This window comes from Rhinolophus sinicus, chromosome 18, assembly GCF_057876585.1.
Source record: "Rhinolophus sinicus isolate RSI-liver-muscle chromosome 18, RSI-T2T, whole genome shotgun sequence".
NCBI classification, from domain to species: domain Eukaryota; kingdom Metazoa; phylum Chordata; class Mammalia; order Chiroptera; family Rhinolophidae; genus Rhinolophus; species Rhinolophus sinicus.
The window spans coordinates 41,569,131-41,592,383 of record NC_142518.1 but is presented as its reverse complement, the minus strand read 5'-3'; the positions used below and the strand labels follow the sequence as shown (position 1 = coordinate 41,592,383).

Here is a 23,253-nt window from a genome sequence, read left to right as displayed (position 1 = left end):
CCTTAAGAAAAAGGGTGAAGAATGGTTTAGGCTCAGCGTACCCACTTGGCTATATAACAAACAAGGGCTGCAAACACATACACAAACTACACTCCCACCTCCACCGGCTTTACCTCCCAAGTAAATAATGCCTGCTGACATATAAGAAATCAATGTGTTGGTCACAAAGAACTCTTATCTATTGATGAAAACGGCCAGCCACAGTGCTGGGCATGGCTGCCCATCTGTGGGCTGGGTTAGGAGCTTCCCAGAAAAGTAGTGTGGCCAGGGAAGGGGCTCAGAGAAATCTGACACCCCAGATAACCTGCTAAGACTTGCTACTCTGCAGCCCCCTTTGCAGTAACATCAGTCATGTCACACCCAGTTTCTCCCTTTCTGCAGGGATGCACCAGGGAAATCGGATCCTGGTTAAAAGTTTATCCCTTGACCCTGGCCAGAGCCTTGAGCCTCATCCAGAAGGTCCCCAGCGGCTTCGCTCAGACCCCGGGCCCCCCACTGAAACCCCCAGCCAGCGGCCTTCGCCACTGAAGCGGGCACCAGGCCCAAAGCCACAGGGTAAGTGGTTCCAGAGAGGGGCAGATAAGTGGCCCAGGAGAGGGGACAGAGGAAGGGAAAGGTTGGCCAGTGGCAGAGGAGAGGGCATGTTAGAAGAATAGTAAGCACCATCGTCTAGGGACAGAGGGCTGTGGCCTGAGGCTAACGTGTGCATACTGCTATTTTACCTCAGGCCTGCTCTGTGCCTACCTCGGGCAAAGGTGCAGACAGGGGCTTTGCGGAGGGACTTGTGGCCTCCACTCCCCCAGCCACATCCAAACCCAGCTCATTGGGATCTCCCCTCTCTCTTCCATGTCTATCTCTCCAGTCCCCCCGAAGCCCAGCTACCTGCAGAATCCCCGGATGCCCCCTCCACCTGAGCCCATCCCCCCTCCACCATCACGACCACTGCCTGCAGACCCTCGAGTGGCCAAGGGCCTAGCCCCCAGGGCAGAAGTCAGCCCCAGTTCTGCAGCAGTATCCTCACTGATTGAGAAATTTGAAAGGTGAGTCTAGTCCCTGGGGCACCCTGTGGGGGTGAGGGTGGGCCTGGGACAGGAAGGACAGTTACAAGATAGGCCTCTTAGTCAAGCTCACACCCTGCCTCCATGTGTGTCCACCACCCACCTCAGAGAGCCTGTGATTGTCGCCTCGGATAGGCCAGCCCCTGGCCCCAGCCCAGGTCCCACAGAGCCAGCCGTGTTGCCACAGCCACCCCCGCAACCACCAGTGCCCCAGCTCCCTGAGGGTGAGGCGTCCCGCTGCCTGTTCCTGCTGGCTCCTGGGCCCCGGGATGGCGAGAAGGTGCCCAACCGAGACAGCGGAATTGACAGCATCAGCTCGCCATCCAACAGCGAGGAGACCTGCTTCGTCAGTGATGACGGGCCCCCCAGCCACAGCCTCTGCCCCGGGCCCCCTGCCCTGGCCAGTGTCCCTGTTGCTTTGGCTGACCCCCACCGGCCCAGCTCCCAGGAGGTTGATAGTGACCTGGAGGAGGAAGACGACGAGGAGGAGGATGAGAAGGACAGAGAAATCCCAGTGCCCCCGATGGAGAGACAGGAGTCTGTGGAGGTACTGACCCATGTTCACTGGTGGCAGGACCGTGGGGAGAAACCAGGAGCCTAGTTGTTCCACTTGGTTCTTCCCCTATCTCAGTATTTCTTGAAGCAGAGCATGTTTCCACTTTGGATGTTAGGCTTCCCTGGTCCATTGGTACTAAATATGAGTAGCAACCCCCTGCCTCCACCCCATCACTGATTACCAAAATAACCACACAGTTCCAAATGCCCACTTGGAAAGTTGTTCTGCCTTCATCAGAGAACCACTAGCTGGACCCCAGTTTTTGCATCTTGATGATGGGCATCTTGGTTAGGGATCTTTAAAGTCCTGTTCTAGTTGGGAAATCCCATGACTCAGTAGCTATGTAACATTGGGCAAGTCTCCGCTCCCCCACCACAAGTCTCAGTTTCCTTATTTGTAAAATGGAAAGTCTCATGTCCAGAGAGATTCCTCAACAGTTGCCTCTGGAAGCACAAGAGCAAGAGCCCCCCAGGGACCTGAGGCTGTGGGGGTGAAGGTACTCAGCAGCAGGAAACCCTTTCTGGTCCCCGGCAGCCTAACACTACTTTCAAAGGCATGCTTAGGTCATAGCCAGGATGCCTGCTTTGCCCGAAGGACACAGCTCAAAGTGGAAGCCAAGGCCAGGGACTCAGCAAATGTGTGTCCAATGAATAGGATACTGGGCCAACAGGCAATGAGTTTTATACATTTTTAGACTTTTGTGTTTTCCTCCCACCTCAGGTACTCAGCAAGCCTTTGCTGACAGTGAATTGAGTGGGTGAATAAATAACTAAATATAGTTTACTTAATCTGTATCCTGCTCTGTTTTATTTACAGTAAATCATTTAATTGTCTCCGTTACAAATGGGCTTGGGTCCTATTATTACCTGTATATGTAGATGATGAGCCTTAAATAAAGAGCAGTCACACAACTTATGCAAGCTAATGAATGGCAAAGCTAGGATTTGAATCCAGGAAGTCTGACTTCCCGACCCACACGCCTAACCACTGCTCTATGCTGAATGAATAGAGAGAATAGATGGCTGGGTAGGGTGGCTGAGTGAGGGATGCATGGCATCAGAATTGAGGGGTGAACTTTATGATATACTGGGGTTAGGGATAAAGATGAGGGGATTGTGGGTCTAGGGATGGCAGGTAAGGTTATCTCCTAGTGACATTAAGCTTAGAGTAGCATTTGAGCTGTTCTGAGAATTCTGAGGGCTTAGGTACAAGAGGGGTTAGGGTACAAGAGGATGGCTCAACCGTTGCCTCTTCTCCATTCCAGTTGACCGTGCAACAGAAGGTGTTCCACATTGCCAATGAGCTCCTGCAAACTGAGAAGGCCTATGTTTCCAGGCTCCATCTCCTGGATCAGGTGAATGGCCCTTCAGGGGTCCCGGGATCCTAGGACTTGGTAGGTGGTTGCCAACAAGAAAGTGATAGGGCCTGAGCTCAACCCTACCACTGGGGCTAGAATCTAGAGGTGGTAAGGCTCCTCTCTGATCTTGACCTACATCCTGTCTCTGAAGCCAACTCTGATTATAACCCCAAACTTGATCTTTGTACCAACCCTTATGTCTAACCCTGGGTGGGTACACCAGCCCTGACTGCAACCCCAACCTAGATCCTGAATTTACCCCTGGCTTTAAACTAGACCTTCAACCTCATTCTAACCCTAACCCCAAATCCACTAGAATCCCTAAGGGTAGGGATTTTTGTCTGCTTTCTTCACTGCCTGGCACATAGTTGGCACTCAAAAATATTTGCTAAATGAATGGATCTAATTCCAACATTCTCTCTGAGCCTGAATGTAATTCTGACCTGGACCCTGATCCTGACTTCTCATTGTTCCAGTGCCTACTTCCTGGTCCTAACCTTGACAACCTGAAATCCAACCCCACATATAAGCGTAACTCCATTCCCTCTCTCCCCAGTCTCAAGACTATGCTAATCCCAAAGGTCCACAGAGCTGCCCACAAACACTGCCCTTGCCTGCAAGCTGCCCCTTCCCCAGCCAAGCCCCAGGCCCAGCTGAGCTATGCACACTTTCCCTGCCCCACAGGTGTTCTGTGCCCGGCTGCTGGAAGAAGCTCGGAACCGCAGTTCTTTCCCGGCCGACGTTGTCCACGGCATCTTCTCTAACATCTGCTCCATCTATTGCTTCCACCAGCAGTTCCTGCTGCCTGAGCTAGAGAAGCGCATGGAGGAATGGTGAGTGGCTCCAGAACTAGACTGCCCGCCATCCTGTGCACTTGCCTGCTGAGCCCAGGCCAGATGTGTGCAGGAGAGTTTATCCTGCTTGCCCTCTCCTTTTACCGTGTTTCCCCCAAAATAAGACCTAGCCAGACCATCAGTTCTAATGTGTCTTTTGGAGCAAAAATTAATAGACCCGGTATTGTATTGTATTATATTGTATTGTATTGTATTATACTATATTATACTATGTTAAAGACCCAGTCTTATAGTAAAATAAGACCGGGTCTTATATTAATTTTTGCTCCAAAAGATGCATTAGAGCTCATGGTCCGGCTAGGTCTTATTTTGAGGGAAACACGGTACCTACCGCCTGTTGCAAAAAGAATCAGGCCCCAGTTCTGCATTCTAGGCCCTCCCAGTCTAATACAAAACACAGACCAGGACTCAGAAAATCACAACAGAATAGCAAAGCCCTTAAAAGTATGAGGGTGAGAGCCAAATTGGCTAGGTTCAAATTCCAGCTCTGCCACTTGTAGCTTTGTGACATTAAGCAAGTTTCTTAAATTATTGTGCTTCAGTTTCCTCTCTCTGAATGAGGGTAATAATAATAGCCTATGTTGTAGGGTTGCTTTAAGGATTAAATGAGTCAATACATGTAGAGAGGTTAGATCAGTACCCGGTATATAATAAGTGCTCAATGAATGTGAGCTGTTATTTTTTTATGAGTGCTGTTACAAAGCTGAGAGTGGGAGGCTATGGGAAGCCAGACAAATGGACAAAACCTAGCCTAGGGTTTAGAGAAGGATTCAGGGAGGAGGTGATACCTGAGCTAAGGCCTGAGGTAGAAGGGCAGGGTTGACAGGCAGTCTCCTGGCCTCCAGGCTCTCGTCTTCCAATCCATCCTTTACTGTCTACACCACCTGCCATAATGGTCTTTGAACAATAATTAGACCATGTCACTTCCTGCTTAAAATCATCCCCACACTCCCCATACCCACAGGATAAAGTCTGTCCCCCTCACCAGACTGTGACCAGAGAAAGCTGGCATGAAGCCACTTCCTACATCTCCCCAATTGACTGTGACCCCTGAGGGCTGGACCAGGCCTGGTCCTGTGTGTTCCCCAGCTGATTGAGACTACTGAGGAGTGTGAACAGGCCTCCCCTACCAGACAGTGACCCTCTCCGGGCTCAACTAAGTGTGAGTCATTTGTGTCCCCAGAATCACCCAGCACAAAATTGGGCGCAGAATTAATAATCAGTGTATGAAGTGGCCCTTGCACTGAGGTCAGGGCAGGTATTTCAGGACATGTTATTCCTGGTGCTTGCGCAGGGCAGAGTTGGGCAGGTGACAGCCCAGGCCGTGGTCTCAGATCACACTGAGGCTCTTGGCCTAATCAACCTATAAATATAAGCAGAATTTCCAAAGGAGCAGACTAGGTGAGAAGTAGAAGCATAGGGCTGGAGACCTATGGGGTGGGGGAACTTGGGGGACTAGGATCAACAGGACCATGTCAGCCCCTGCTTCCACCCCAGGGACCGCTACCCACGCATCGGAGACATCCTCCAAAAGCTGGCACCCTTCCTCAAGATGTACGGCGAGTATGTGAAGAACTTTGACCGGGCCGTGGAGCTGGTCAACACCTGGACAGAGCGGTCCACCCAGTTTAAAGTGATCATCCATGAGGTGCAGGTAAGCAGCAAAGCTCGATGAGGCAGATTGGGGAGGAGAGGTCTACGGAGACCCAGTGTGGGGTCTGTGTCCTGACCTGAGCCCTCTGCCTCTGCCGGTCACAGAAGGAGGAAGCCTGTGGCAACCTGACATTGCAACACCACATGCTGGAGCCCGTGCAGCGCATCCCCCGCTATGAGCTGCTTCTCAAGGACTATCTCTTAAAGCTGCCCCATGGCTCCCCGGACAGCAAGGACGCCCAAAGTGAGTATACACACCTGTGCCCTGTCCCCCCGCCCCCCGCCAAGGCGTAACTCAGCCTTCCATTGCCACATAATTGAGATCCCAGAATAGGATCTCCGAACTAAAAGACCAATGTTGAGGCTCTGGAGTGAGACCCCAGGATGAAGCTCCAGGTTGAGATCTCCGCCTGAGGACCCAGACAGAACATTCAGGAGTCCCCAAGTCTGAAGTTCCCAACTGGAATGCCACAGTTTGAAGGGCATGCCCAGAATGATCCCCTAAAGGAAACCATCTGTTTCCTAGACCAAGACCCCAAAGCTGACCCCTAGATCTGTGTTCAAATGAAGTTGTCGTAAGTCCAAAGTGACACTGAGCTTGAACCCCCAGGGACTGAGCCCCTTAGGCCAAGCCCTCTTTACTGAATCTCCACAGATGAGCTCCCCAGAAGGAGATTTGTCTCATTGAGCCCCTGATATTCCATCCTCCACATTTAGAGCTCCACTCTGTGTCTGCCAGCCACTACCCAGAATGAACCTCCCAAAAGAACCTCCAAGTCTGATCAGAGCCCCACAGAAACACCTCTCCAGAACTGAGCACCCCAGACTGAACCCCATATTCTCTGCCTCCCAAATTTAGTTCTCTAGGCTGAGATACTGCCTCCCCAGACTGAGTCCTCACACACTGAACCACTAGAAAGTGTTTCATTCTGATTCCTCCAGTATGAGACCCACCTCACAGGGTCACATCCTAAAAAGTGCTCCCCAGAGTTTCCCCACCTTTCCCCCAGACTGTTACTTCCATTCATTCCTTCATTAACGTAACATTTACTGAGCACCTCAGTTTTCTGTGCATTGTCCTAGGCACAGGGGATATGGAGATGAAGAAGACAGACAAGGTCCTTGATCTCAGGGAGCATATATTCTAGTCCGGAAGACAGACAATAAACAAAAGCACAGCAGGTCCTCAAATAGCACCATTTCCTTCAACATTATTTCTTTAGAACATTGAGGGAATGCCATAGGAACTTAACTCTTTTTTATATCAGTTAGCCTGTGGTAGAATTGGTTTCACTATGCGTTGTTTCTCTGCAGTTCCAAGAACCAATCAGCAATGTTAAGTGAGGACTTACTGTAATAAATATACAGGAGACGATTAGATAGGTGTTACGTGTAATTCAGAAAACAAGAGGGTGATGTGACAGTGGCTGGGGGGCCTTCTCTAGATTGGGTGGCTTATCTGAATAGAAAATATTTGAATCAAACCTGAATAACAAGAAGGGAGCCAAGTGCAGATTGGGGAGGAGCATGTTCCAGGCAGAGGCAACAGCAGGTGCAGCGTTCCTAAGGAGGAGGTTCAGCGAAGGGGGTGGCAGCTCACTTATCTTGGGACCAACGCTAGGGCCAGTATGACTTGAGTGTGACATGTGAGGGCAGAATGGTAAAAATAGTGTTGGGGAGAGGAGCAAGACTTTGAAGGCAGAGATAAGTAGATGGATTTTATTCTGAGTGTGGTGGGTAGCCATGGGAAGGTTTTGATCGGGATTACTTGGGAAGCAAGAGAGAGAGCCGAGATACCAGCTAGAAGCCTTTTGCAATAATTTAAATGAGAAAAGTTGGCTTGGATGAGGATGGTAGTAGTGAAAGTAGTGAGAAATGGTTAGATTCAGGATACATGTATTATACAGTTGACCCTCGAACAACACAGAGGTTAGAGGCGCCAACACCCCACCCCCAGGTCAGTCAAAAATCTGCGTATAACTTGACTTCCCAAAACTTAACTACTAAGCCTAAAGAAAGAAAATACATTTATAGTATTTATTGAGTAAAATCTATGTCTAAGTGGACTTGCACAGTTCAAACCCGTGTTGTTCAAGGGTCAACTGTATTTGGAAGTAGCATGGAAAGAACTAGGGTGGAATGGGTGTAGGGCTTGGGAGAAAGAGTCGAGAACAACTTGGCAGAGTTTTGGCTGGTGGTGATAGTTCCTGAGATGAGCTTAGGAGTTTGATTTTGGACTTGTTCGAAGTGAGGCAGTTAGATGAGTCTAGAATCCCACGGAGAGAGATCTGGATGTCACTGGCACATAGACAGTATGCAAAGCTGGACATAAGGCTGGATATGAACACTAAGGGAGTGAGTGTAAATGGAGAGGAAAATAGGGCCAAGGACAAAGCTGAGGGGGGTGGAATCAGCAAAGGAGACTTAGAAGGAGCAGCCCTAAAGGTAGCAGGAAAACCAGGAAAGTGTGGGGTCCTGGAAGCCACAGTTGTATCCACTTCCCAAACTGAACCCCCTCTACCCCAATTGATGGGGTACTTTGCTACTACCAAGCCTGGACCTCTAGAAAGAGCTAGAACCCTAGAAAGTTTGATAGCTGAGCTCTACAGACAGACATCTGCAGAGTAAGTACCATATTCCTCTCCCCGAATGAGTGCCGCCCCCTCCCGCCCCCCCCACTGAGGTGCTAAGATGAGCTATATAATACAACCTAAAACTCTAGAAAAACCCTTCCACACTGATTCCCAAGGACTGCCAGCTCTAACCTGAGCCCTTAGGCTGAACCCAGTCTGAGATCCTAGTCATAGATTCCCCCACACTGGTTTTCTCAAACTAAGATCCCCAGACTGGGCCTCCACAATGGTCTCCCCACCTTGAGCTCTGAGAGTGGGTTACCAGTCACAGCCCTCAGCCTGAGGTCCTGGAGTGAGATTCCCCCAAAAGAGCCTCACAATCTGGTCTCCTTGGCCACCATGCTATAGATGGGTATCATCTGAGCACCCTAGATTAGTCCCTCCATTTACTGTCCCTCAGACAGAGACTTCTGGCCTGAGCCCAAAAGACTGACTCTCCAGATCCATCACCCAGACTGTGTTATGATTCTACTATTGTGGCATTGAGACAGTTTCTAAGTGATGTTGCTATGGACATCTTTGAGGCTGGTGCTTTCTGGGATGGGGAGGGTGTGGTCAGGCCAGGAGGAGGTATTCAGGGAGCAAAGACGCCCCCAAGAGCTTCTTCTCTGCTAGGCCCCCATGTAACTTGGCACTCTGCCCGCAGAGTCTCTGGAGCTGATAGCCACAGCAGCAGAGCACTCCAACGCTGCCATCCGAAAAATGGTGAGTAGCCCTTCTAATCCTGCCCTTCTTTGGCCACAGACCTGTGGTGTCTCTGTTCTGGGCTTGTGACTTGTGGCCATCTGAGGGAGCTTGGCACCCCAACCCCGCCTTTTGCTCACTGTCTCCTGCCAGGAGCGAATGCACAAGCTGCTGAAAGTATATGAGCTGCTAGGGGGTGAGGAAGACATTGTCAGCCCCACTAAAGAACTCATAAAAGAAGGCCACATCCTTAAGCTGTCAGCGAAGAATGGGACCACTCAAGACCGATACCTCATATTAGTAAGTGCCAGGTGTGGGGTTGCGGATGGGCCATGTCCCCACACGTTGACCTGGTACTCACGCAAGACTACACCTCCTGCTAGTAGTTCTTTCCTCCATTAACTCATTGTACTTTCACTACCTACACTAGGAATTTTTTTAACCTCTACTTTACCAATGGTGTAACTAAGACTGAGAGAAGTGACTTGCCCAAGGCTGCCCAACGAGGGAGCGACTCCCATGCCTAGGCTCTTTCCTTGTGACCTGTGTGCCCAGCCTGGGCTGTTTTCTCTATCTATTACCTTGAGTCCCCAGTAATAAAGCTCCAGGAGTCCTATAAGGGTAGGGAGCTGGGCCACAACCCTCCTGGGTCCTCTGCACACACATCCCAAACCTTTTCCTTCCTAGTTCAATGACCGCCTCCTTTACTGCGTGCCCAGGCTGCGGCTCCTTGGCCAGAAGTTTAGCGTGCGGGCACGCATTGATGTAGATGGAATGGAGGTAAGCACCAGGAAGTGGGAAATAGGGAGCTGGAGTGGGGCCTTGGTGCTGGGAGGTTGGAACAAAGGTGTTCTGACTTTGACCCCAAGTCTGTATACACATGTGTACAGAGGATGAGGGCCCTGTGGAACTCAGGAAGCCTCACAAAGCCTTTCTCCATTCAGCTCAAGGAAAGCTCCAACCTCAATCTGCCTCGGACCTTCCTGGTGTCAGGAAAGCAGCGTTCCCTGGAGCTCCAGGCCAGGTACTTGCCCTCGCCCATAACTTCTCTGATATGCTGAGGCATTCTAGGCCTAGTGCCAAGCGATAGGCTACCTCCCTAGGGAGAGACTGTTCCAGAGAAAGGGTGGACACCTTTCCCCAAAGAAGCAGGCTTGCTTTTCTGGTGGGCTTCGTTAGAGAGAGAAGAATGAGATATTGATCCAAACATGAATAACAACAACACAAATAATTTATTGTAGATTCAGAGATTTAAGAGAAATACCAAATGCAGTGCTTGAGCCATGATGCAAGGCTGGTTTGAGAAAAACAGCCCTAAAAGGTATTTGCAAGACAACAGGGAAAATCTAAATGTGAATTGAGCATTAGCTGTTGGGGAATTACTTCTAACTTCCTTAAGTATGGTCATGGTATAGTGGTTATATAAGAGACTCGCCTTGTTTTTTGATGATGCATGCTGAGGATTTACTATCATGATATCTGTAATTTATTTTTAATTGGTTTATCAACTAAAAATATATATACACGTATAAAGTATGTGTATTAATATATACATATATGAAGTAAATATGGCAAAATATTTTAAGATTTGGCATTTATATAGTGGGTATATAGTTAATGTTCTGGTGCTATACTGTCTGCTTTTCCGTGTGCTTGAAATTTTTCATGAGAAAAAAATTTTAAATAGCAAATTTAAAAATGATGCCCAGCCATTTAAGAAAGGGGCTTCTTTTATTTCCATCTTCTATTTGGATGATTATAATAATAATAGCTCACATATAATGAAGACTTGCTCTTATGCCACACACTGTTTTAAGTTAATTTTAATTTAAATCATTTAAGTGTAAATTGACTAGTTCAATCCTTAAAACAATACTTGAAGTAGCTACTGTTACCATCACCCCCATTTTACAGATGAGGAAACTGAGGCATAGAAGAGTTATGCATCTTGCCCAAGATCCTACAGCTAGAAAGGAGCAGAGCTGGGATTGGAGCTCATGCTGCCTTCTGAGGGCCCAGGTGATAGGATATCAAGGTCACACAGTCAGGGCCAGAGAATGGGTGCACATGGCTAGATGATCTGCTTCTGAAAGGCTGCAAGGAAGTGAGAAATGAGAGTCAAAACCCTCATTGCTGGGACTGCGTGAAGACGGGAATGGTGAATGTGGGCTAGAGGGTGTTGAAAGCTCTGGGAAACAGAGCATCCTGGAGATCTGTGGCCTCCCGGGAAAACGAGAACAAAGCCGACTGGCACATGGGGGGGGAGGGCAGGTGTGGGGCCTAGTCATACGTCAGAAGAGCCTGAGTGACAAGCCATGTGACTGGGACACGTCCTCTGCTGGGAGGATGGAGGGAGGGGGCTGCAGAGGGATGCTGAGCCCAGAAGGGTAAGCTGAGCAGTCTAGGGTTTCCTCCTAGTGGCAGAAGGAAGGCATTAAGGGTTTGCTTTGCAATTGCTTTTACTGCTCTTTAAAATGTATTTTAATGAAAAATTTCAAATATTGAGAAAAGTAGAAATGCAACAAACACCCATGTGCCCACCATTTAGACAACTGGTTCTTCTCAACCTTGGTGACACATAGGAATCAGCTGGGGAGCTTTTAAAACGTGTCTGGGACCCACCCCCAGAGACTGTGATTTAATTTGTGGAATATAACCTGAACACGGGAGTTTTAAAAGCTCCCCAGGTGATTTTAATGTGTACAAAAAGGTTTAGAACCACTGATTTAGAAAAATGGCTATTGACATTTTGCCATTTATATCTTTTGCTGAACCAATTTAAATTCTAGACATGATACTTCACTCCTATATACTTCAGCATGCATTGCCAAAAACACTATTGTGGCTCTTAAAAATCAAAAGCAGTCTTTTTTACTTCAAAGAAATTCGAAATTAGAAAATATAAAAATTAATTTTAAAAAAGAATACAATCAGAATAAAGAAAAATTCCCAAGAACTGTACCACCTAGAGAGAACCAGTACTGATGTGTTGGCAGAACCCTTCAGGCCTTTCCTCTATTTGCCTGTGTGCACGCGCACACACACAATTTTCTTTCCGTATTATGAAAAATTTCTAAAATGGAAGTTTAAAGAATTGTACAGTGAGCACCCATAAGCCCACCATATATACTCTACAAATATTAATATGGTAGTATATTCACTTTATCATAAATCTATCCTTTTATCCATCCACCAATCCATCTGATGTTTTAAAGGCTTTTCAAAGTCAGGTGTAGACATTGTTATACCTTACTCCTGAAGAATTTGGTGTGCATATTATTAACTGAAGTTCAATATTTCTTTAAGGTCCCCTCCTTTTCTTGAGGCAAAATTTTCAGACAATGAAATGCGCAGGTCTTAAGTGTACCATGGATGAGGTTTGACAAATGTAAACTTGTATTTTTGAACAAAAATGAAATGCTATGGTGTATGTTATATATGTTGTTTTCACTTAACATATTATAAACAGGTTTGTACCTCATTTATGTTCGCTGGCAGTAATGATGTACCATTATTTCTTTTTTGTACCCGATCCCCTGTTGTCGGACATGTAGGCTGCTTCCAATGATTCACTACAATAAATAGCATTGCAATGGACATTCTTATAGCTAAACATTGACTTACGTCCTTAATTTTTCATGAAGCGGTTCTAAGGATGTAGTCAGACTATATACTAGAAAAATACTTTTGATATCTGGAGTGTGGATGTGGAAGGGGATTAGAAGAGGCCAGGAGGGAATCAGCTAAGAGACTGGCTCCTATCCCTAGTGAGCACTTGATGGAGCTGCAACCAGGGCAGAGGCCTTGGAAACTGCAGGGCACACAGGAGAGTAGGGGAAGGAAAGGGAAAATTCACACCAGTATCTAGTACACCGGGAATTGTGCTGGGCACTTCACGTGTCACCTTAGTTACTGCTCAGAACCCAGGCTGATGATAATCTCCATTTTACAAGAAAAATAAACTGCCTTCCTTTATCAAACTTAACATTCCAGCAACAGGGAACTGTTTGTGGTTTCTTGTATGTTCCATACTCTTACCATGTTTCCCCGAAAATAAGACCTCGCCAGACAATCAGCTCTAATGCGTCCTTTGGAGCAAAAATTAATATAAGATCCGGTCTTATATTATAGTGAAATAAGACCAGGTCTTATATTAATTTTTGCTCCAAAAGACGCATTAGAGCTGATTGTCCAGCTAGGTCTTATTTTCAGGGAAACACGGAGCACACATCTCACCCATATCCCTCTACCTGAAGCCTAGCATCTCTGTGCGGAAACCCTTCCTTAGCAGCCCCACCTAAACTCCAGGCTGGGGCAAGAGTCCTCTTCTGGGCTCCTCAGCCCTATTTTCACTCTGTCACAGCACTGATCCCCCTGTGTTGTCCCTGTCTGCACCCTCCCCAACCCCGGTCATAAGCTCGAGGGTGAGGTCCTCTCTGAGGTCCAAGTTCCTAGCACATGGTCTGGAAGGTATTAGTAACTATTGAATAAATAGACTCAGACAGGTTAAATGACTTGCCTAAGGTCACATGAGTAACAATTAAGGAACAGATGGCCAAACCCAGGTCTATCCAACTCCAAATCACCTGCTCTTTACCACTCCAGTTGCTCTTGGTTGGCCTGCCTAACAACATCTTTCTTTTTTGCCCCCAAGGACTGAGGAGGAGAAGAAAGACTGGGTCCAGGTAACATCCAAGAAGGCTTTGTAGTAGGGGCTGGAGGAGTATTAACAGTTCTCCTAGGGGTTGGTGGATGCTCACTCTCTAAAACTCACTTCTGACCAGAATGGGCCTGGACAACAAACTTTACCATCCTCATTTTACAGATAAACCAACTGAGGTCCAGATGTTAAGCAGAAACTCACAAATTCTTCCTTTAGAGCTGGATCCTCTGAGTGTGTAACCCCAGTGAGTGAAGCCCTGTAAAACCTTAAGCCCAGATAGTAGCTAGGAAGGCCTTCTGAAGTTTTTCAGCCACTGATCCCCCTCTCCCATTTCACAAATATAAGAACTGACACCTGGATTTGGGAAGAGACTTGCTTGAGTTTAGACACCTCGCAAGGGGCAGATCTACGCCTAGAATCAACTTTTCTGACTCCAGGCTAGGTCATAGGAAGGTGAGGTGAGGGTGGAAATGGGTGGGTTGTGAGGTGATCTGACCCCTCATTTCTTGCACTGCCTCCTCAGGCCATCAACTCCACCCTCCTGAAGCATGAACAGACCCTGGAGACCTTCAAACTGTTGAACTCAACAAACAGGGAAGATGAAGACACACCCCCTCACTCTCCAGTAAGAGTCCCCACCCCCTTTCTTTATACTGGGACCCCTTCCAAGCCTCCAAGTCCCCACCTTACCTTGAGATGCTCCTCTCCCCTTCCCAGAGAATAAAGACCACAAAGGCATTGCATGGTTTCAGAAGCACAGTCTTCTGTTGGGAGGGCCGCAATCACTAGGGAAATGGAGGCCCAGAAAGTAGAAGTGACTTGCCTTCAGTAGCAGTGAGGTAGGGACAGAGCCAGGATTCAGAGGCAGGTCTTCTGAACATGTCTGCTGCCTCCCAATGATGATCCAAGCTTTGGGGAAGGGGAAAGGGAAGGGCTGGCTGGACTGGGCTGGGGAGTAGCTGTCTCTTACCTGGGACCTGGCCCTCTCTCCAGAACGTGGATCTTGGGAAACGGGCACCTACACCCATCCGAGAAAAGGAAGTTACCATGTGCATGCGCTGCCAGGAGCCCTTCAATTCCATCACCAAGCGCAGGCACCACTGCAAGGCCTGCGGGCATGTGAGTGTTGGGAGGCAGGGGCAGAGCTAGGGAGGGGACAGGCTGGTGGCCTGAAGGCCTGCTTCTGAGAGGGCACCCTCCAAATGAGGAGAGGCTGAGTCTGCTGTGGGAATTGGTACACTGAAGGGGATGGCCTGCTGGAATCAGGCTTCTCTTGCCCACCTGCCACTCCAGGTGGTTTGTGGGAAGTGCTCTGAATTCCGGGCCCGCCTCATCTATGACAACAACCGCTCCAACCGTGTGTGCACTGACTGCTACGTGGCCTTGCACGGGGTTCCTGGGAGCAGCCCGGCCTGCAGCCAGCATACACCCCAGCGCCGGAGGTCCATCCTGGAGGTAAGAGCCAGGCCCACAACCACTAACCCTCCTACACCGACCACATGAGCTCCAGCCACCCACCCAGTGTGACTGAGGCCTGGGCATCTGTGAAACCATAGGGTGCCGTGTTCATCCATTGAACAAGTGACCCAGGCTTGGAGTGAGTAAAATGAATGCAAGAGTGAATGAAAGCCAATAATTTTTATTTAAGTGCTTCAGACATTTAATCCTCATAGTAACTAATCTATCCATGCTATTACCATCCCTATTTTACAAATGAAGAAACTGAAGCCCAAGGAGTTTATTTGCCCAAGTTACACAGCCCGTGAGTGGCAGAGCTTGCATGTTTTTTAATTAACATATTCTTTACTTACAAAGAATATGTACACTGAAGAAAATTAGACAATATAAACAAAAGTAATAAAAACACCCTATTTCTTCTACCCACTAGATTACCACTAATACTTATGCTTCCTAGGCACGTGCACATTTTGGTTTTGCTTTTTAACCAAATCAAGGTATTTATCTTGTTTAACACTTAAAGAACACTTACTCTGTACCAGGCACTATTATAAGTGCTTTGCATCTATTAATTAATTTAATCCTTACAACAGTTCTATATACTCTCCTTCCAAGTCAACACATTTTCATCCAGAGCTGGGATTCTGAGCCAGACTGCCTTACCCATCCCTCTACCCCGTTAACCATAATGCTAGGTGGCCTCTCGTTGAGTGTAGGGAATGGATGTGATGTATTAGGATGGTGCAAAAGTAACTGTGGTTTAAAAGGTTAAAGATAATTGCAAAAACCGCAATTACTTTTGCACCAACCTAGTAAGATGAAAAAAGGTGAGGTGGAAATGCGTAAGTGACTTGAGGAATAAATGGACTGGTGGAAGAATGCCTGGCATCTAGGTGTCCCTGCTGAGAGCTGTATGTAACCCCTCTCACCAACTCTCAGAGGCAGCAGCCATGGCCTGACTGACTCGCTGGCAGGCAGTGGACATATCAGTCCTGCCACCTGAGCTTCAGCATCCTCATCTGACATATGGGCATAGCAGTAACTGCACTGAGGGGGTAGGTACTAAAGCCGAGGCGCCAGACTAGGCCTTCTGTCAACACTCATGCTCCCCATGTCTCTGACCACAGAAACAGGCGTCGGTGGCTGCGGAGAACAGCATCATCTGCAGCTTCCTGCACTACATGGAGAAGGGTGGGAAAGGCTGGCACAAAGCGTGGTTTGTGGTCCCCGAGAATGAACCCTTGGTGCTGTACATCTATGGAGCCCCTCAGGTGTGCATCCTACTCTTTTGGGTCCTTGCAACCACCTGGTAAAACCAGGCTTCCCCCGTCCCGTCCTTGACCTCTCCTTGGCCATGGGGGATAGATAGGGTAAGCCTAAATGGAAGTCAGAACCCCCACCTTTGTGAGACAAAGACTGGCTTGAGACAAGGATTGTGGGCCATCATATGCAGGGAAAGATGGGGCGAGTTGGAGGAGGGGGCTAGCTTTCTGGAGGTAGCCGGAGTGAAGATGGGGCACTGCTAGGTCCAATTTGGAGTGGGGAAGAACATGCAGATGGGGGCAACAGCCTGGACAAAGGCCTGAAGACATTTGGTATATGCATGCTAAAGAGTAGCCCAGCTGGTTTGGGGGTACAGGAGGAAACAGGTATTAGAAGACACCCCGCGTCCAACCCCAGTTCAGACATTTTCCTGTCACTGTCAGTGGAGCCACGGAAGGTTTTTCAGCAGGGAGAGGGAAAGAGGGGTTTAGCAGATACAAAACCAGCGAGAAGCACAGCCCCAAGGTAACCCCAGCTATCCCTATTCCCCAGGATGTGAAAGCCCAACGCAGCCTGCCCCTCATTGGCTTTGAGGTGGGGCCTCCTGAAGCAGGGGAGCGGCCTGACAGACGCCACGTGTTCAAGATCACCCAAAGCCACCTGAGCTGGTACTTCAGCCCTGAGACAGAGGAGCTGCAGCAGCGCTGGATGGCCGTGCTTGGCCGGGCAGGCCGTGGGGACACGTTCTGCCCAGGGCCCACACTGTCTGAGGACAGGGAGGTGGAGGCGGCACCGGTGGCAGCTTCAGGAGCCACTGCTGGAGCCTCTGAAGCCCCCCAGACCCGAGACAAGACCTAGAGGGTTTGGGGGGAACTGGGGCCCCCTGCCCCACACTAGCTGCCCATGTCCAATTGGGGGCCCCAACCCCCTCCCTCCCAGCTCAGTCAATACTTGAATTCCCATCATGGGCACTTTCAATCCAGAATGCTGGGTCTTGGGTTTTTTTAATTCATCTTTTCACAAAATGTGGGCTTTTAAAAGAAATATTCCTACAGTGATGTTAATTTTTTTTAATCCCTGTCCCCAGGGAGGGTGGGAGCTGTTAACTAGACCTGCCTGAATTAGGCCATTTCCCCACCCCACCCCCGATCCCCTCAATACCCTACAGAGCCTGCCTCCACCCAATTCCCCCCAAAGCACCAGAGGCAGGAGACTTGGTTTCAAGTGCCAGCTCTGTCACTGACCCCATGGCCCTGGCCCACCCCTGCCCTCTCAACCAGTGTCTTCACATGTATGATGCTACATGGGGTGGTGCCGACTCCTGCCTTTCCATGGCTTACAGCTTCTACCCAGTCCCAAGGCTACCCAATATTTTATCGTCCAGACCCATGGCAGGGCCACCGGGCAGGACAGGGGAAGGGGGGGAGGGGAGGAAAACAATGGATACTCTGTTTTGTTTTGTTTTTAAAGAAAATACAGTTTATTTCAGGCTTACAGAAACTTTCAGAGCACTGCTGTGCTCCATTCGCCCATCTGTTTGTCCAAAGTACCAGGCTGCAAGGGTGGGCCCAGAAACTGCTCCCTCGCTGAGCTCTGAAGCTCAGTTCCCAGAAGGCTGATCCAAGGCTACTTACAGGTCAAGCCACAGATTAAACAATAAGGTATTGAGATCTTAAACCTCATCCCTGGACTGGGATGGGATGAAGAGTTTGGAATGAGGTTGGAGGAGACAGAAAACAAAGCCCAGGTCCCCCAAGCTTACCACCCTGCCAAGGTCTTAGACTTCCAGAAGTAACCCAGGGCTGGAGATGGGACTGCAAATCGGAAGCGTTCCTGGAAGGCTCCAATTTCTGGGCAGAGGTGCAGAGCTACTGTGTGTGTGTACAGGTGGGGGACAGGAGGAGTGGGAGAGGTACAACAGCTATTTTCATTCGTATCGTTAAATACTCTCTCTCCCAGTTGCCTGTTCATCATCTCACCATTCCTGACCCAGCACAAGTATTGCTTTCACTGGTCTTCTCCCTTCACAAATCCACATGCCCGGCACCAACCAGCATGTAGGTCTATCCTCAAGCCATGCTCACACCCACTCATCCTTCCCTCTTCACGCTGACTGCACCCAAGAAGCACTGTGCTGGGAAACCAAGCCTCATCGCTCAGATTATAATCTAAGGCCCAAGGGGATGTGGTGAACCAGGTCCCACCACCCCAAGACTAAGGACCCTAAGGCTCTTCTTCCCCTGGAGGGAGCTGGACAGGAACAGGGAGAGGGTGGAGATGGGATAACCAGTCCAGAGGTCCACAACCCTCCAAAACAAATCTCAAAACAACTAACAAACAAGGGCCCAAACCATATCCAGCCCCACTCATTTCTTTCTCCGAACAATGGTCCAGCCATCCTCCACTATATCCTCTTCCTTAATAGTCTGGGAGTCTGGACCAGAGGGTTCAGGCTGGGGGCAGACTCCATCAGTAGCCGCCCCATCTGTAGCTGTGACCTGGAGGAGAAATACAAGAGAGCTAAATGCAACACCTAGCTGTAGCCCGTGGAGACCCAGGCTCTCCTCCCAGCTTTACAAGGACTGGCTATGTGACCTTAGGAAAGTGCCCTGCCCTCTCTGGATAATACAACCACCACCCCACCACCCCCATCTCTTCCCTGTAAAGCTAGCTGTATCTCCCTGCCCAAGGGGCAGCCCTTCACCTCCATCTCCTCCACGCTGTCTGCATCATCCTTATCTGCCTCGCTGGATGTCGTAAGTGCGGTGGCTCTAACCTTGCACTTTCTTTGGGTGATGTGGGAGGCCATCTCCTTCAGAGCGACCCCATCACCCCTCTGGAAGTGCTGGAACATGGTCTGCAGCTGTTGGCTCACCTATCAAGAAAACATTCAACCAGCTTGGACTTTCTAGAGAACCTACAATACAACCAGCCCATGTTTGCAGCAAATGTGGAGAGGGGCTTGGAATTTTCCAGAGAACGGGGCTCTTTCCTCCCCCAAGGAGTTCACTAATGAAGGAACAACATATGAAAGGTTCAGGTAAGGGCCTAAAGCTTGCCTCCTAGCAAGGGAGGCACTAGAACTGGGTTTGAAAGCTAGATGTAAAAGGGAAAGCAATCCCAGCAGGGGGAGTGATGTTAACCAGAGCAGAGGTGGAAATGTACCTGCCTGACCTGCCCTTAGGATGATGGTGAGGAACAGACCTAAGAATGATGTATACAGAGAAATAAAAAAGAAGAGGCAGGGTTTGGAAAGGCCTAGGAAGACTAGATTTTTTCCATTAGGCAATAGGGAGTCATAAAAGGTTCTTGTGCAAGACTTAAGAAAAGAATGGTTAGAGCCAAGAGTCTTGGCCTAAAATAGACACTTGGGGAGAAGAAAGACTACAGGCAGGAGATGGCAGTTGTGTCCACGACATGCTCACCTGAGGCAGACTCCCGTCCTCCACAACTGTGTCAAACTCGTTCGTCATGAGCTCACCAAGGAAGTCCTCCACCTCATCTAGCTCCAAGTCAGCTGAGTACGAAAGGATAGGACCCTTTGGTCAAAGACAAGCCAATTTCATCACTCCTGCCTACTACTCTTCAATACCTACTTGCTGGGTCCACATCTGGTTGGTGGGTAAAGGTCCAAACAGTGAGCCTTTTATTCGCTGCAGTGCTCTGCATTCCAGGTTTTAACATCATTTTTTTTTAAATGGAGAGACCCTTCACAACTGTTTCTCCACTGATACAGGAGGCCACAGACTAACGGGATAGGTAAGAAGAAATGGATATAAGTACTTGCAATGATGAAACCATCATAGCCTTGACATCAACACCCTATTGTGTGACTTCGGCTAAGCCCTCCTCTCTGGGCTTCAGTTACTTTATTGGGTCATGCTCTTCTTCTGAATTAGAGAATTAACTCAATCTTCCACAAAGTTCCTCACTCTCTCTTCCCTCTGGAAGAGCTCATTCACCCCCTTGGCTTTCCCTACCATTCTAACCTAATATCCCCCAAATCTGTCTCCAACCCAGACTATGTTCCACTTGTTTTACAGGTGCCTCAGACCCTCCATATCCAAAGCCAGACTCACCTTACCCTCCAAACCTACTTCCCATCCCAGGATTCCTCTGTTCCATGCAAGGAACTTAATCCACCCAGTGACTCAAACCAGAAACCTGCCTCCTTTTCCCTCCCCCTCTAGAGCCAAACTATCTCCAAGGCCCTAATCCACCCCTTCTTTTCCATGACTATCACCAGTGCCCTAGTTCAGGCCTCATCATTTTCTAGAAACAGCCTTAGTCATTCCCTCTCCGGGCCATGCTCCATACTGAGTACTTTCTGAACTTCCTAACTAGCAAATCCTACCATTTTACTCACCTTAGGACCTCCCCATGGAGTTTTCTCACCTACTGCAGTGTTTCATATTCTGCTTTTGGGAAATAACTGTCCTGTTGGGTTTTAAAGAAAATCTATCCATAGAAAGCTAATGGGAAACAAAGGTAAACAGGCTTCTTTTTCAGTGGTTTCTATCCTTATCCAAGCCTTTACTATGTTAAGGGTTATTGTGACTCTTAAGTAGTAGCTAAAGAAAAGAGATTTTCTTACATAATATGACTAGAGAAGCATTTCTTCACTGAACATCTAACAAAACTAGTCTTCCATAGCATGCATTTTGACAAACACTGGCCTAAAGGACAAAATCAAAGGCATGTAAGGCCTTACATACCTTACCCTTTTCCAGGAGCCTCTTCACCCCCTAGCGTCATTCTCTACCACTCCTGCCCTCCACATACCCATAAGCACACACACACATCCTTACTCCAATACTGAGCGCCCTACCACTTAACAAGTGTAACACAATCTCTTCATACCACAGAATTTGAGCGTCGCTCTCCCTACCTCCCACACCTAGTTAACTCTCATGCCTTAAGACTCAGCCCAATCACCACCTCCCCTAACAATCTCCAAAAGAGGCCTCCTCAGTGTCAAGTTACCCATACAACCTGAGCTCCTCTTTATTAGAACACCTATCACTCTGTTTGTAAATGCCTTATCTGGATCCCTCACTAGATTGTAAATTGCCCGAGAGAAAGGTCTCTGCCTAATGTCATCTACAAAACTTAAAAAAAAAAAAAATGAGTGAAGAATTTTGTAAAAATACTAGCAAGAGGCCGTCTGCTAGGCCACTTATTTTTATGTGACTCTCAAGACACATCAAAAGTAGATCTTTGCTGTTCAAATGGCCAAATGTGGTTATTAAGCACTTAAAATGTGGCTAGGCCAAACTGAGGTGTGCTAAAACTGTGAAATACCCACAAGGATTTGAAAATAGTCTTATACTGAAAATAGAGTTTCAGTATAAAACTGAAATATTTTGGGTATATTGAAGTGAATAACATTTTATCTGTTTTTTACTTTATGAAAGTGGCTGCTGAAAAATTCTAAGGTACATGATGTGACTCGCACTATATTTCTATTGGACGGAGCTGGGGTGGATACTTTTATACCCATTTTAAAGAAATTAGGAAACTGAGTCTCAAGGAGGTAAAATGACTTGTCCAGTGTAATTCCATGAGTCAATGGCACAGCCTGTAAGGCATGTGAATTCAGGATTCTGACTCCAAAACTCGTACTCACTCCACCTCACCCTTAGTCAGGAACCAACCCTCAACTGCGCAACAGGAAGTGCGGGCTCTCCACCACGGGCCTCCAGCCCCTCCCCGCCCCCCAACACACAGGTCGCAGCGCCTCACATTCACTCACCGTTGCGGAAGAAGTACTCTTCCACGGCACCCCCCAGCCACTCGGCCTTCTCCTGGCTGTGCACGCCCCCGAAGCTGTTCTCCACAGCGATCTGTGAACAGGCCCAAGCCCACCACGTCAGCCCAGGAGCCGGACTGGGGCGGCGCAGGCATTCGCCAGTTACGCCGCCCCGCCGAACCGCAGGCAACTCAGCCGACTAACTCCTATTGTGCCCCAGGCCCTAACCTTTACCCCACCCCGGTCCCACAGACCTGCAATGCCGGCCAGGCCTCCAGTGCCGCGCGGACGCCAGCGCCGAAGAGCGCTCTCGAATCTTCCCCAGCGCCCGCCATTTTCTGGCTGCAGGTCACGTGATGCCCAAACTGTGCAATCCTTCCGTTGACCGGCCCAGGCAGAATGAGCCGAAAGCGGACCCTGAGAACGCAGATTCGCATTTCCGCTGACCTGCAAACAAGACTAGAGCAATAGAAAATTCCGTCAGAGCAATGCCTGGCACTCCACAGTTATTACTTGCATACAATAATTAAATGAAAGGAAGCCAGAAGTGGAGGACGCGTGGGGCCATGGGACTATGAGTAATGGGTGCCGGTATTGCACAGGAAAGATGTGGGAAACTTAATGATATAAATTCCAGTTCCTGGGACAGGAATCAACCCCTGGGAGCGTAGCCTAAAAATCTGCATTTGATGGTTGCCAGAGGGGAGGTGGGGTTGGGGAGCTGGGTGAAAAAGGTGAAGGGATTAAGGAGTACAAATTGGTGATTGCATAATAGTCACAGTGATGTGAAGTACAACATAGATAATATAGTCATTAATGTTGCAATAACTATGGAGAGTGCCAGGTGGGTACTAGACTAATCAGGGGATCACTGCATAAATTATATAAATGTCTAACCACCACGCTGTATACCTAAAACTAATATAAAATAGTATTGAATGTCAACCAACTGAAAAAATAATTTTTAAAAATTAAAAAAACAAAATAAAGGATCCTAACATCTGTAGAACACTGCATCCAACAACAGCAGAATACACATTTTTCCCGAAGTGCGCAAGGAACATTCTCCAGGACAGACCATATGCTAAGTCACAAAGCCAGCCTCAACAAATTTAAAAGGATTGAAATCATACAAAGTATGTTTTCCTGCTACAATAGAGTGAAGTAAGAAATCAATAACAAAAACAAATTTGTGAAAATCACAAATATGTGGAAATTTATGCACTTCCAAATAACAAATAGGTCAAAGAAAAGAAAATCACAAAGGAAATTAGAAAACATCTTGAAATGAATGAAAACGAAAGCACAGCACACCAAAATTTATG

The 23,253-nt window shown here is 48.2% G+C and overlaps 2 protein-coding genes across 4 annotated transcripts in view; one reads left to right on the top strand and one right to left on the bottom strand.

The window, feature by feature from the left end:
* FGD1 (FYVE, RhoGEF and PH domain containing 1) overlaps nucleotides 1-17,238 on the top strand; it is a 42,518-nt gene extending 25,280 nt beyond the window's left edge. For 2 of the 3 annotated variants that reach the window (XM_074323810.2, XM_019710830.3), the window contains 17 exons: nucleotides 382-555; nucleotides 863-1,040; nucleotides 1,167-1,605; nucleotides 2,879-2,968; nucleotides 3,656-3,804; nucleotides 5,323-5,479; nucleotides 5,584-5,722; nucleotides 8,758-8,816; nucleotides 8,949-9,095; nucleotides 9,483-9,575; nucleotides 9,740-9,819; nucleotides 13,450-13,480; nucleotides 13,982-14,083; nucleotides 14,452-14,577; nucleotides 14,752-14,913; nucleotides 16,044-16,187; nucleotides 16,732-17,238. In XM_074323810.2, the coding sequence (XP_074179911.1) occupies nucleotides 382-555; nucleotides 863-1,040; nucleotides 1,167-1,605; nucleotides 2,879-2,968; nucleotides 3,656-3,804; nucleotides 5,323-5,479; nucleotides 5,584-5,722; nucleotides 8,758-8,816; nucleotides 8,949-9,095; nucleotides 9,483-9,575; nucleotides 9,740-9,819; nucleotides 13,450-13,480; nucleotides 13,982-14,083; nucleotides 14,452-14,577; nucleotides 14,752-14,913; nucleotides 16,044-16,187; nucleotides 16,732-17,037 (2,576 nt within the window). In that variant the 3' untranslated portion in view covers nucleotides 17,038-17,238. The remainder of the gene's footprint in view (nucleotides 1-381; nucleotides 556-862; nucleotides 1,041-1,166; nucleotides 1,606-2,878; nucleotides 2,969-3,655; nucleotides 3,805-5,322; nucleotides 5,480-5,583; nucleotides 5,723-8,757; nucleotides 8,817-8,948; nucleotides 9,096-9,482; nucleotides 9,576-9,739; nucleotides 9,820-13,449; nucleotides 13,481-13,981; nucleotides 14,084-14,451; nucleotides 14,578-14,751; nucleotides 14,914-16,043; nucleotides 16,188-16,731) is intronic. The other variant, XM_019710831.3, reaches the window with a different exon arrangement.
* A 392-nt stretch (nucleotides 17,239-17,630) lies between these two features.
* Nucleotides 17,631-22,342, bottom strand: TSR2 (TSR2 ribosome maturation factor). The gene is made up of 5 exons (XM_019710836.3): nucleotides 22,183-22,342; nucleotides 21,932-22,022; nucleotides 19,605-19,696; nucleotides 18,884-19,054; nucleotides 17,631-18,677 (listed from the first exon to the last, which is right to left on the bottom strand). Exons 1-5 carry the CDS (start codon nucleotides 22,261-22,263, stop codon nucleotides 18,546-18,548), a joined length of 567 nt encoding a protein of 188 aa, XP_019566395.2. The 5' UTR covers nucleotides 22,264-22,342; the 3' UTR covers nucleotides 17,631-18,545.
* Between the last annotated feature and the right edge of the window lie 911 nt (nucleotides 22,343-23,253).

Coding starts and splice junctions, on each gene's coding strand:
- TSR2 (XM_019710836.3), bottom strand. CDS start 22,263: ATGGCGGGCGCTGGGGAAGATTCGAGAGCGCTCTTCGGCGCTGGCGTC. Junction 19,697..21,931: donor AGAGTACTTCTTCCGCAACG/GTGAGTGAATGT, acceptor TTTCGTACTCAG/CTGACTTGGAGCTAGATGAG. Junction 19,055..19,604: donor AGGACGGGAGTCTGCCTCAG/GTGAGCATGTCG, acceptor TTTTCTTGATAG/GTGAGCCAACAGCTGCAGAC.